The following is a 15,000-nucleotide window of genomic DNA, read 5'->3' as shown; positions in this document are numbered from 1 at the left end:
GTAAGGACTACATGCTCAGTAGCTAGGTAAGGACTACGTGCTCAGTAGCTAGGTAAGGACTACATGCTCAGTAGCTAGGTAAGGACTACATGAGCTAGCTAGCTGTTTCTCCAACTTCAGTAGAACAAGGCAGGATTAGCTGGGAGACTTCTTCTAAACGAGGGAACACTTCCTCCTTTGTGTGAATACCTGCAGAACAGGGACATGGAAGTAGTTCTTTTGGAGATTAGGGTGAACTAGTGTGTGTTGTAGCAGTGTTTTGCCATTGAGAACGAGCTAGCATGCTAACGGTTAGCCCCCTAGCCTCCTCGTCTCAGCTAGTGACGTAGAAAGCCGTGCAGATGTTGACCAGCTCACCCAGAGACTGAAGACAGGACACATTCAGAAACCGTATCTCACTCAGAACAGCATGGAGGGTTGTTATCAAAGTCTGTATGAAGCACCAGAGACATAAAATAACTCCCCAAATCTCAGAAAAAGAGATTTTTTCATAATATGGGCACTTTAATTTTTTCTTTTTGTGTTATTCTCTATGTTCTCATGTCTTTGTGTCACCACATTAGCAACAACAATAATAAAGTGACTTCACAATGAATCACAGAGGCAGAAAGCTGCTGCTGCATGTTTTCAAACTTCTCTGGCCACACCCCACACCTACACATTAGATGGAAAACACAATTACATGGGTGTGCTCACAACCTTCTTTTTTTTTTAAACAAAATCTAATGGAAGAGGCTGCAGGGAGCACCTACTGCAGCTATTTAAAGGTTCCATGGCATGAACATTTCCCCCAGCCTGCCTATGGTCCCCCAGTGGCTAGAAATGGTGATAGGTGTAAACCGAGCCCTGGGTATCCTGCTCTGCCTTTGAGAAAATGAAAGCTCAGATGGGCCAATCAGGACTCTTCCCTTTATGACGTCATAAGGGGAAAGGTTACCTCCCCTTTCTCTGCTTTGCCCACCCAGAGAAAGCTCATTGTGGGACTGGCTCTAGTGGCTGTAATTCTTCAGATACAGTATCAGGGGACTACTGAGGTCTATATAAAGAGACTTTAGATACAGTATTAGGGGACCACTAAGGTCTATATAAAGAGACTTCAGATACAGTATTAGGGGACCACTAAGGTCTATATAAAGAGACTTCAGATACAGTATTAGGGGACCACTAAGGTCTATATAAAAGAGACTTCAGATACAGTATTAGGGGACCACTAAGGTCTATATAAAAGAGACTTCAGATACAGTATTAGGGGACCACTAAGGTCTATATAAAAGAGACTTCAGATACAGTATTAGGGGACCACTAAGGTCTATATAAAAGAGACTTCAGATACAGTATTAGGAGACCACTAAGGTCTATATAAAAGAGACTTCAGATACAGTATTGTCATATGTGGATTTGTGATTGTGATCACTGATGATGGTGTAATTTCCTCCATAGTGTCTCTACCAGGGAGCGTTATAATGGTCCTCGATTCTATGAATTAATAATAGCTTGATTCTATGAAGATTATATGAACTGTAATTCAGCCCAGTGACATCAGGTACATCTGTGTAGGTATTTTCAGCAGCTGGTTTGAATTTCCATTTAGATAACTGTGACGCTACACTGCAGTGTTAAAGGTGCCGTTTACCTTAAAGCTACTGTACATTGTGTAAGAATGTCTCCCATCTAGTGGTGGAATTGTATATGACAACCAACTGAATACTACTTTCTAGCCCTTCCTCCTACGGTGGCCGAACCCGAAATGATCTCTTAGTATCTCCATCGTTTACACGCAGCTGTTCTAGCCGCTCCAATATTAACTTTGGTCTTGTTGCTTTGCCTGTCGCGTTGGTTAATGTATTATAAAGATGGAGGTATGTCCCTCTTTGGTTAATGTATTAACCAAAGATTAATGAAAGAACAAAGGGTTTTTTGCTAAGAATCAACTCAAAACATTACACAATGTAGGTTTAATGATGTCTAGGTTTAACTTAATCTAAGCTGAATTAACCAGCCACGGCTTTACGGAGTTTCAGCTCATTGTTTAGCTGTCAGGCCGACAACTTTACTGTTTTAGTTTCCTCTCATTGCTCATAGCGTTGTTTTAAAGTGAAAAAGCTTTTAACAATCACTGTACACTACCTGCTCAGCACCAAACAGCACAGAGACGCAGTGAGCGACTAGCTGGTGAACATCTGGAGCATTTTAGACCACATTCAACGACCACATTCTCTTATAAGCGAACATGAAACGCAAAATGAAGCAGATATAGAAACTTGAAATCACAGAGATTCAGTTAGAAGCTACAAACGTACTGAGAGCTGAACACACAGTGACTTTTAAAAACGTCTTCCTCTCCTGCACAGGTCCTGGTTTATCCTTATTTCGGCGCACCATCGCACGTTTCTAATGTATGATTTCTGTGAGAGGAACAACTGACATTTATACACACACAACCAGCCTACAGGTATGTGCAAACGTAAATGATGTACGTGTTGATTTGCATGTACAGCGGGGAAGTGCGATCGGATCACAAGTGGTCAAAGAGTATTGGAAATCAATTCTCCTTTTGCCAACCCAGACAGCAGGAGCAGAGCAGACCCACAACTCTTTATTTCTGTATGTCTGTATTCATGCAGGTCAGGATGCTCGTCTGTGTTTTCCAGACTGAAAGCTGGAGCAGGGCAGCAGATGGCACTGCCCACCATGGCACCGTGCCCCAGCACTTCATACACACAGACTCCACAGTGAATCTAGAGTAGCCAATACCAAACTCACAGACATACCCAAGTGGGACTCCCAGTATAGTAGGAAGCTCCATGCTGGGTCAGCTGCTGGTATGCTATGGCCCATTTAACAGACACACACACACACACACACACAGAGACACACACACACAGAGAGAGACACACACACACACACACACACACACACACACAGAGACAGACACACACACACACACACACACACACACACACACACACACACACAGAGACAGACACACACACACACACACACACACATACATAGACACACACACACACAGATATATACACACACACACACACAGAGACAGACACACACACACAGATATACATATACACACACAGACACACACACACAGACATACATATACACACACACACACACACACACAGAGAGACAGACACACACACACACACAGACAGACACACACACACACACACACAGACAGACACACACACACACAGAGAGTGTGTGTGTGTAGATCTGTGTGTAGATCTGTGTGTGTGTGTGTGTGTGTGTGTGTGTGTGTGTGTGTGTAGATCTGTGTGTGTGTGTGTGTGTGTGTGTGTGTGGTGTGTGTGTGTGTGTGTGTGTGTGTGTGGTGTGTGTGTGTGTGTGTAAAAGCAGCCACACAGGCAGTAACATAACAAACATAACATAATTTGCAGTAACCAGAGATGGATTTAAAAACCACCTGTTATTACCACCTTATTTTCACTCAACTAAAATATGTGAGTGGTCAATATGAAAGCTTCAGCGTTAACCAATAAGAATGCTTACTCGCTTCGTCGGCGTGCCTCCATCCCATCAGGTAGGAAGAGTTTGATTGTTGACACGATGCAGCCATGGGTGACTGGGAACACAGACAGACAACCATCGTGTTAATACACTTTATTACTGGTTACCAGTTCTCACGTAGTCATCACATCATCAGTGAACATGGAGACTGTAGAGAGAAGTCCTGATCAACACTATCACTAGGGACGGGTATTAGGAACCAGAACGACACTGGTCAGTACCGAAATCTTGAGAAGCTCCTGGAAAAAAAGGTACTATTATTTTTTATGTAACTGTTTGGTTAAAACATATCGGTGTTGACATGTCATAGCAGGAAAAGCACAGGTTTATTCAAAATAGGGCTGGGCAATATGGAGAAAATCAAATATCCCGATGTTTTTGACCAAATACCTCGATCTCGATACCGCAACGATATTGTAGCGTTGACTATTGGTGCTTTCACAAAATATTTACACTGAGATTTGTGATAAATAATCATCAGTAATGTGGATATAATGACTAAGTGGGTAAAGGCAGATAATAGAACAGCTACAACAGTCTGTTGAGTCCAGAAAATGACACGTTACTGTAACGCAGCCTTTAAAACCAGGAAAAGACACTAATGTCATATTACGATATCCAAAATCTAAGACGATATCTAGTCTCATATCACGATATCGATATAATATCGATATGTATTACAAAACCATTAATGATGGCTGCATTCCACTTAGGAGAGGTCCTGGTATTGTGCATGCTGACTCCATAGACAGTATATATAAACTGGACCAGCAGATCCCGTGTCTCTGGACGGAGACCAGTGAAGGACATTAGAAGCTCTTTCCCGGTGATGGCTGAGCGTTACTGAGCAGCCTCCAACTGAGCTTGAAGACGTAGATGTGACGTGAGCAACCTGTCTGAAAGTTGGAAGTCTTCTGGTAGCTGTGCCAAGAGAAATCTCAATCATTCCCAATCTAGCAGAGACGGAGAGCGTAGGTATATGTAAGGAGATAACATAGACACAGGCTCATTATTGATCACTAAAATGATAGTTAACATTAGTCATTACACTTAAACAGCTGATGGAAGTCCAAACTGCCTGAGAGCTTCTCCTGTACTATACGGTAACTCCTCTACTATGAGACAGGAAGTCTCGTGGTTATGACCCAATCGTTAGCCTATTGTTATAAAAACGTCTGCTACGGAGCCATAACGTGAGCTACAAGGTAATGGAGCCTTTTATACATTGTCGTGTTTCTTTAGAAATAAACAACGGACAAATAGAGTCTTTAAACCCTTCAGATGTAAAGGTATTCTCTGTCAAAGTGACGCCAAAATGAATGGGAGTCAATGGGATGCTAACGGGATGCTAACGGGAGGTGATGGCTTGGTAGCATCAGAATGGGGTTGTGGAGAGAGACTTACCCCCTTGGCTGACTCACTGAAATATCTCACTGGGACATCGTTGAGGTTATCAATCTCAGCTGAGCTCTTCCTACTATGACAAGTCAACATGTCTGCTGTGAAAAAGGTCCATTGTTCTCCGTGTCAGTCATCGCAGCTAAAATTAGGCTCACACAACGGCAGAGAGAAACAGACTTACTTTGTTTGTTTGGGGAGTTCCAGGTGAACTCTGGAAAGCCGTAGCTCTAGATATACTGTAAAGCCAGAAGCTTTTCTAGCACTCCGTGTGCACAGAGAGGAGGCAGTGGTGGCGTTAAGGCTCTGACACACCAACCCGACGGCCTGACGGCCTCCCCAATGGGTCAAAAAAAAGTGCCTCAGAACACACCGAAGAGCGTCTTCATTTCAGATCAACAAAGGTCAGTTTAAAAGATTTTCGTCAGATTTTGAGAAGCGTCTGTCACTCATCCCGCTCCCCGTTTCCGGGCTAGCTCTCCACCAATCAGATGGGTCATTGAGTCCGACAATAAATGGATGTATGGGAAACAGGGTTCTGTATGTGCATATACCTTTGCGTGTGTTCTCAGTGACGTCGACGCCAAACTGAATGATGTCACCGGAGAGAACTTCGCAGGGCGGACTCTCCTCCGAGCCGCGACTCAACCTCTGGCTGTTGATGAACGTCCCATTGCTGCTTTTAGTGTCCTGCAGGTAGAACTAACACATACAAACACAGCAGGTGAGGACCATGTCAAGAAATCAATACAACAACGTCACACAAAAAACAGACAGACTGTAATAATCGTTTAGGACACTGACTGAGGGGATAGACAAAATATGATACAGGATGAGCGTGAACATTCAGCTGCAGTTCCCTTCACAGCCGTCAATATTTTTCAAACTCTATACATCATACTAGTGCTATCTGTATGCTATCATACTAGTGCTATCTGTATGCTATCATACTAGTGCTATCTGTATGCTATCATACTAGTGCTATCTGTATGCTATCATACTAGTGCTATCTGTATGCTATCAGACTAGTGCTAACTGTATGCTATCATACTAGTGCTATCTGTATGCTATCATACTAGTGCTATCTGTATGCTATCATACTAGTGCTATCTGTATGCTATCATACTAGTGCTATCTGTATGCTATCATACTAGTGCTAACTGTATGCTATCATACTAGTGCTAACTGTATGCTATCATACTAGTGCTATCTGTATGCTATCATACTAGTGCTATCTGTATGCTATCATACTAGTGCTATCTGTATGCTATCATACTAGTGCTAACTGTATGCTATCATACTAGTGCTATCTGTATGCTATCATACTAGTGCTAACTGTATGCTATCATACTAGTGCTATCTGTATGCTATCATACTAGTGCCAACTGTATGCTATCATACTAGTGCTAACTGTATGCTATCATACTAGTGCTAACTGTATGCTATCATACTAGTGCTAACTGTATGCTATCATACTAGTGCTAACTGTATGCTATCATACTAGTGCTATCTGTATGCTATCATACTAGTGCTAACTGTATGCTATCATACTAGTGCTAACTGTATGCTATCATACTAGTGCTAACTGTATGCTATATGACAGCAGCCATGCCCAGAATGTCACCAGCAGCAACACATGCCACTACATCGATGAGGACTGGCGTGTTTAATCGGCCGTCCCACACACTAGGGTTGCACGATATTGACTATATTATATAAATAAGGACCATGTCTACAGAACAGGACATGTTCCACTGGTTGGACAGTATAAATATATATAAATAAGGACCATGTCTATAGAACAGGACATGTTCTACTGGTTGGACAGTATAAATATATATAAATAAGGACCATGTCTATAGAACAGGACATGTTCTACTGGTTGGACAGTATAAATATATATAAATAAGGACCATGTCTATAGAACAGGACATGTTCTACTGGTTGGACGGTATAACATATATAAATAAGGACCATGTCTATAGAAACGGACATTTTCTACTGGTTGGACAGTATAAATATATATAAATAAGGACCATGTCTATAGAAACGGACATGTTCTACTGGTTGGACAGTATAAATATATAAATAAGGACCATGTCTACAGAACAGGACATGTTCTACTGGTTGGACAGTATACATATATATAAATAAGGACCATGTCTACAGAACAGGACATGTTCTACTGGTTGGACAGTATAAATATATATAAATAAGGACCATGTCTATAGAACAGGACATGTTCTACTGGTTGGACAGTATAAATATATATAAATAAGGACCATGTCTATAGAAAAGGACATGTTCTACTGGTTGGACAGTATAAATATATATAAATAAGGACCATATCTACAGAACAGGACATGTTCTACTGGTTGGACAGTATAAATATATATAAATAAGGACCATGTCTACAGAACAGGACATGTTCTACTGGTTGGACAGTGTCACTGTCACTCTGTCAAAAAATGCACACGTGGTACGCTCCGTAGGGTTTGTCACGTTGTTGCCCCGTGCGATGACGTGCACTAACGTGCACGTGGCACAGTAACTGGCCAATGAAACGTGATCATTACAGCGTTTCAAGCTCTAAATCAAACACAACTAAGCCACACAGCCAACGGACGGGACGCAGCGCTCCACAAAATAGACTAAATATTGCATACTTATTGCGACACTTTCGCAATCCCAACCTAAAATAAAAAGCTCAAATCTTTTTCGCTTCTTGGTTTGCCTACTTATTGTGCCTTGTTACACAGACTTCAGTGAGAAGACACAAAGATTGGGGAAGTTTCAGAAATAAAACAATCTTTGTGGTCTAAAAAAAGGAGCATTTTGCGACCATTTTTTGAGATAATGAGAGTATTTTTTACAACTACTCGGGCACGTGCGACCTGCAAATGTGATGACTTTATTTATTTTCACCGTACATTGGCGAGGAAAATGCTGAGTAGTAAAAGCCGAGGAGTTAGCTTTAGCCTACCGTTAGCCCTCCTCTCTTCATCCCAGTTTGTTTACGGTCTCAACCCGGCTTGCGTGCACTTCCTGTCAGCGGAGCTGCGTTGATTGACCACGATCAACCGTATTTTTACTCAGTGTTTTCTCGGTCTCAGACAAAACGGACAGGACTTTATTTCAACACCACAACTGTGGGTTATCACTTCATTGCCCGTGCACATACTGATTCATTTGCATTTTCACATACTATCCCTGTATGGATGATATGATGTATAACAGCTGTATACTACTATCTCTGTATAGATGATATGATGTATAACAGCTGTATACTACTATCTCTGTATAGATGATATGATGTATAACAGCTGTATACTACTATCCCTGTATAGATGATATGATGTATAACAGCTGTATACTACTATCCCTGTATGGATGATATGATGTATAACAGCTGTATACTACTATCCCTGTATGGATGATATGATGTATAACAGCTGTATACTACTATCCCTGTATGGATGATATGATGTATAACAGCTGTATACTACTATCCCTGTATGGATGATATGATGTATAACAGCTGTATACTACTATCCCTGTATGGATGATATGATGTATAACAGCTGTATACTACTATCCCTGTATGGATGATATGATGTATAACAGCTGTATGCTACTATCCCTGTATGGATGATATGATGTATAACAGCTGTATACTACTATCCCTGTATGGATGATATGATGTATAACAGCTGTATACTACTATCTCTGTATAGATGATATGATGTATAACAGCTGTATACTACTATCCCTGTATAGATGATATGATGTATAACAGCTGTATACTACTATCTCTGTATAGATGATATGATGTATAACAGCTGTATACTACTATCTCTGTATAGATGATATGATGTATAACAGCTGTATACTACTATCCCTGTATAGATGATATGATGTATAACAGCTGTATACTACTATCTCTGTATAGATGATATGATGTATAACAGCTGTATACTACTATCCTGTATGGATGATATGATGTATAACAGCTGTATACTACTATCCCTGTATGGATGATATGATGTATAACAGCTGTATACTACTATCCCTGTATAGATGATATGATGTATAACAGCTGTATACTACTATCCCTGTATGGATGATATGATGTATAACAGCTGTATACTACTATCCCTGTATGGATGATATGATGTATAACAGCTGTATACTACTATCTCTGTATAGATGATATGATGTATAACAGCTGTATACTACTATCTCTGTATAGATGATATGATGTATAACAGCTGTATACTACTATCTCTGCAGTTAAAATGTGGGAAATGTGAAAAACTGCATTGCATGAGGATTTAAAAGGAGAAGCCCAGGCGATTTCAACACGTAGCTCTGTCGTTTGTTGTCACGTAGTGCTGTCAGTAGCGAGAAAAACAAACAATCAGTGCTGCCTACACCGTGTTATCCTCCTGCTAGCGTTAGCACCCAGGAGGCTGAAACAGGGCAGGTTTTAAACATGCTTTTAGCTTCTTAACATGTTCAAGATGTAACTACCAGTGCCTACCCATGTGCAGTGATTCCTTCTGAGGGAACACAGGGAATCTGGCTGCAGGAGACGTGACAGAAAGACATAAAAGTTGTGTTAATCCAGCTCTGTTTAGTTCTGGTGTTGATACTGCAAGACGAGGGCTTAGGGACCGTCTACAAACTACAACACTGAAAAGAGATACAACAGTATTTTCAAAAATAGGCATATGCTTATTTTTTAAAAGGCAAGTGCTGTAGTACAACTAACGGGAGACGAGTTATAATTGAGGTAAGTTTGGAGACACTACCTTATTTAATCATTCAGTTAATAAATACTGTTGTATATCTTTTCAGTGTTGTAGTTTGTAGACGGTCCCTAAGCCCTCGTCTTGCCGTCTCAACACCAGAACTAAACAGAGCTGGATTAACACAACTTTTATGTCTTTCAGTCACGTCTCCTGCAGCCAGATTCACTGTGTTCCCTCAGAAGGAATCACTGCACATGGGTAGGCACTTGTAGTTACATTTCGAGCATGTTTAGAGGCTTAAAAACATGTTTAAAACCTGCCCTGTTTCAGCCTCCTGGGTGCTAACGCTAGCAGGAGGATAACACGGTGTAGGCAGCACTGATTGTTTGTTTTTCTACAGTAGCTATGTTTCCATACACACGTTTTTATCCAAATTAAGTGATATCGAATGAAAAACGCCTCATGGAAACAGTAAAATGTGATATACTGGATGTAAATACATTGGGTCTCATCTGATTGGATCTTGAGCGATATACGGCTTATGCGATAAACGCTCATGGAAACGTTATTTACCGAATAAATAATGAAAAGCAATTATTTTATGGTTGCAACCAGACGTGTATAAAGTACTAGACACCCAGACTTGAGTAAAAGTACAAGTGCTCTATCAAAAAAGTGACTTGTGTAGAAGTAGAAGTGCTCTTTAAGCACAACACTTAAGTAGAAGTACTAAAGTATTCAACTTTTTTTGTACTTAAGTATTGCAAAGAGTTTATTTTAAAATGTACTACAAGTACTGAAAGTAAAAGTACAAGTATTGTGTTATTTAGTTATTAGAGAAAGCAGACAAACGTTTGAATATCATATTGTTTATATTACTTCAAATGTTTAGCCAAGGCTGTAGCCAAAGGAATTAACAAATATATTAAACAATAACAAATATTAACAAATACTGGAATAAAATGTACAATTATCACACTGTGCAAGTACAATAAACATCCTCTCCAGCACAGTAACGATTAAAGCCCCCAAAAACGTATCACACACTAGCTAGTAACGTGTGTGATGAACAGGAACGTTAGCAAGCTAGCAAAGTACAGATAAGCTAGCAGCTTCACTTCACAGTTACGGTCAAACGGTTAACATTCAGGACTCACTGCAGACTCAGACAACTCAGGAACAGCTTCATCTGCTGCAACAATAGCTAAATAGAAAGAGTACACACTTACGTCGTGTCTGACTTCTGAACGGGCGACCGTAATGAAAAGAAACATGACGCGATCTCGGGGATTTCTTACGTTAATTACGTAATTAGTCTCCGTGGCGTGAGGAAATCACAACAGTAACGATGCAGCACGTGAAGAATCTATCGGAGTAAAAGTATTAAACTCATCGAAAATACGTACTCAAGTAAAAGTGGAAGTAGGAGAACAAAATAAAACTCCAGTAGGGTACAAATACAGCCTTTTAGTACTTAAGTAGAGTAGTGAAGTAGTTCTACTTCATTGCTATACATCTCTGGTTGCAACCCGCCACAAAACGACACATGGCGGGCGTCAACAAAGACAGATGCTTCAACCAAAGGGTTTCCATGACGTGTCTCTGAACGCCGTCATTCCCAGAACTGGCCGCCTCCGCCGTCGTCGGGCATTTACTACATCTGCATCATCACAGCGATGTGTTGACAGCGTCGTTGTTGTCGTATTATAGTGATATGTCGCTATCAGCTGGCACATGAGCTCTATTACAACTCGAGCAGTATTGATCATTTGTTGGTAGATGGCGCGATCCAGTTTTGCTTGAATGTTGTGCGAGTAAATGGACTGTTCGTTTTAACGACTAACGACGGCTTCAACACAGTACAGGAAGCATTCACACACATTCACACGCTGTGGCTGAGGCTGCCGTACAAGGTGCCACCTGCTCATCAGATAAACACACACACATTTACACTCCGATGGAGCAGCATCGGGGGCAACTTGGGGTTCAGTGTCTTGCCCAAGGACACTTCAACATGGGACTGCAGGGCCAGGGATCGAACCACCAACCTTCTGATTGGCAGGCGACCCCTCTACCACTGAGCCACAGCCGCCCCAAACACCTTAAAACGTCTCAAATCAATTCCATATACCAGTTTGACCGTAAAACAGCACGTGACGTCATTACGCGACAGGTTTCTATTGGCTTTAAAGCCGTTGGATGGAAACACACTTTCACCAGCTTTATTCACATGAGTTCTTTTACCAAACTTCAGATAACTGGATTGACACGTGGATGGAAACATAGCTAGTGCTCCCTAGTAAAAATAAGTTAAGTCTGGAGCCCTGATGTTTAATAATTAAACCGTTTGAGAAGGACATGCTTTCAGATTCTTGGTGTTGTTGCAGTGCTGCACTTGATTCACCATGAACTCATCACTACTCTCCTTCTGTCAGTACTTAGGGCTATGGGACTAGTAGTTCAAATCTTGAGGCTATGCTGTAGTTCTACAGCCCAGAAATATACAACGATACCTACAATACAGCAACAGTTCACATCATGTAAAAGCACTTAGACAGTCGCATAGCGCGAATCCATGAGGACGAAAACAACCACCACGACAGTGAAACAATCCATCAGCAAGAATTAAATCAACTCATTCACATTTCATCACACACACACACACACACACACACACACACACACACACACACACACAAACCTGCAGATGTACAGACAAACAAGCATTAAAAGCTAACATTCAAACACAAATGTAACACACAAAGCAATGTAAAGCAAAAACACAGACAGGTATACACACACACACACACACACACACACACACACACACAGACAGTTAGCGATCTGATCTGGATGCCTGAGGCCTGTCTGTCTGTCTGTCTGTCTGTCTGTCTGTCGTTCCAGGAGTTTCATTCATCAGCTCTGCATCATGACTGAAAACCACTGTCCATTTACCAGAGAGGCACCGACTAAACACTGAAGAGAGGAAGGACGGAGAGGGAGAGAGAGAGGTGGACGGACTGGTTATCCGACTGAAGTGTGCTACGAAAAGCTACCAATTCACAGATCATGATTCACACACACGCAGACATGCACAGTTACCTCCTGTCCCCATGGTAACCTGGAGACAGGGAGGGAGGGACCTAACTATAGAGGTTTTCTCCCAGCAACAACACATACAGTGTATGCGTCACATACCTCACATATGGCTCTCACACACTTCTACCTAGCGTGACACGCACACACACACACACACACGCATGCACACGCACACACACACACACAATGACGTCATCAAGTTTAGTTTCAGCCCAGTGTCCATATTTATGAAATCATTTGACATTAGCTTGTTTCACAGGCTCACGGCATTATCAGCAGCATGTCACACAGCCAATACGTAATAATTAAATGACAGTAGAGCTGCAAAGATTAATCTGTGAATATGTTCCAATATGAATATGTTTCTAGTGTCTTCTCTCCTGTACTTCAGATACAGTATTAGGGGACCACTAAGGTCTATATAAAGAGACTTCAGATACAGTATTAGGGGACCACTAAGGTCTATATAAAAGAGACTTCAGATACAGTATTAGGGGACCACTAAGGCCTATATAAAGAGACTTCAGATACAGTATTAGGGGACCACTAAGGTCTATATAAAGAGACTTCAGATACAGTATTAGGGGACCACTAAGGCCTATATAAAAGAGACTTCAGATACAGTATTAGGGGACCACTAAGGTCTATATAAAAGAGACTTCAGATACAGCATTAGGGGACCACTAAGGTCTATATAAAAGAGACTTCAGATACAGTATTAGGGGACCACTAAGGTCTATATAAAAGAGACTTCAGATACAGTATTAGGGGACCACTAAGGTCTATATAAAAGAGACTTCAGATACAGTATTAGGGGACCACTAAGGCCTATATAAAAGAGACTTCAGATACAGTATTAGGGGACCGCTAAGGTCTATATAAAAGAGACTTCAGATACAGTATTAGGGGACCACTAAGGCCTATATAAAAGAGGGGGTAGTACTGTGGCGGGGAATGCCACGGGGGGAGCCAGAAAAAACCACAGCAGCCTGCGGTGAAACGTTGAGACCGAGTCAACCTGATGTCTCGCTGCCTTGTAGGCCAATGTGACAGGTGTCATGCTGGTTTTGAAGCGGTGAACGAGTCCCGTACAGTAAACAGGAAACATCACTGCCTCTATCGGTACCACAACAACGTTTTAACATGCTAGGACGGTAAAAAGAAAACGAAACAAGCACTGAACAGCCTAGGAGTTTGTGTCCAGCTCAATGGTTGCCAAACAACAAAGCACAGTCGACCGGTCTCTTTTCTTTCTACCTTTCTCCGTGATATAAAGCTGCATTCAAGTGCCGTCGGGAATGACAGTACAGTAATGTTACTCCCCTTTCCATGTAAGATTAATCACCTTAGATATGATTGCTATTTCATTGTTAACAAAAATGAGGAAAATGGAGAGAAACTGCAGAGGCGGACTTATCTTCAACGGTAAATAATGTCAAATAAATATACCATGAGATGCCCTGAGTGTTAATGTAACAGACAGGCTAGTTAACATTTTGTCTTCTGCTAGTTTTCTACACAAGGTGACCATTGGCTGCGCAATTGTGAATGACACAATATATATTATATATGTTCCACAATAAATGTGCACAAACGTATTTAAGTCGCAGACACGGTCAGTCATAGACAACGGTGTGTCAGCTGTAACAGTTGCTCCTTGCAACGTCGTGGTAAGTTTGAGTGGCTCTATGACCGGGGTCTAACTCATGAAAAGCAAGCAGCACTTCCTTACGGCTGCTGGCAGATTGTAGCTTCCTCGAGCAAAACGTGCAGAAACAAGCACCAGGCTCTCTCAGTCTCTGGCACCAACTGCCAAAAGGCTCGCCGTCTCCACCTACTTCTTCTATCCACGCCCAGCGCCATTTATTTTAGAGTCCTTTATCTAGGTAGAACAGCGTTCCCAGGCTTCATGAACTTGCGTTCCATGCTTTCGTTCCCTTACTACATCCATGGCTTTCACCGACAACGCTAACGTGACGTATGGATCTCAATCACACTGTGTTGCCAGGACCCGCCCTGCTCTGCGTCTGATAGGCTTGTAACTAGGGATCGACAGATATCGATTGTGATCGATACGGGCTGCCGATTTTCTTGCGCCGATATTTGGATAATCAGGCCATCACAAAATGTCCTTTATCAACACTGCCAGGCTTCCAGCACCAGCAAGCCTGCCAGGCTTCCAGCACCAGAAAGCCTGCCAGGC

General features: G+C 41.7%; 1 protein-coding gene across 12 annotated transcripts in view; it reads right to left on the bottom strand.

Annotated features, from left to right (window-relative positions):
* Positions 1-15,000, bottom strand: part of slmapa (sarcolemma associated protein a) — a 92,468-nt gene that overhangs the window by 60,910 nt on the left and 16,558 nt on the right. For all 12 annotated transcript variants that reach the window (XM_078247617.1, XM_078247624.1, XM_078247622.1 and 9 more), the window contains 2 exons: positions 5,502-5,649; positions 3,532-3,604 (listed from right to left, as the gene is read on the bottom strand). In XM_078247617.1, coding sequence (XP_078103743.1) covers positions 3,532-3,604; positions 5,502-5,649 — 221 coding nt within the window. The remainder of the gene's footprint in view (positions 1-3,531; positions 3,605-5,501; positions 5,650-15,000) is intronic.

Source organism: Sander vitreus, chromosome 4 (assembly GCF_031162955.1).
Source record: "Sander vitreus isolate 19-12246 chromosome 4, sanVit1, whole genome shotgun sequence".
Classification (NCBI taxonomy): domain Eukaryota; kingdom Metazoa; phylum Chordata; class Actinopteri; order Perciformes; family Percidae; genus Sander; species Sander vitreus.
This window is presented reverse-complemented; position numbering and strand designations above follow the sequence as displayed.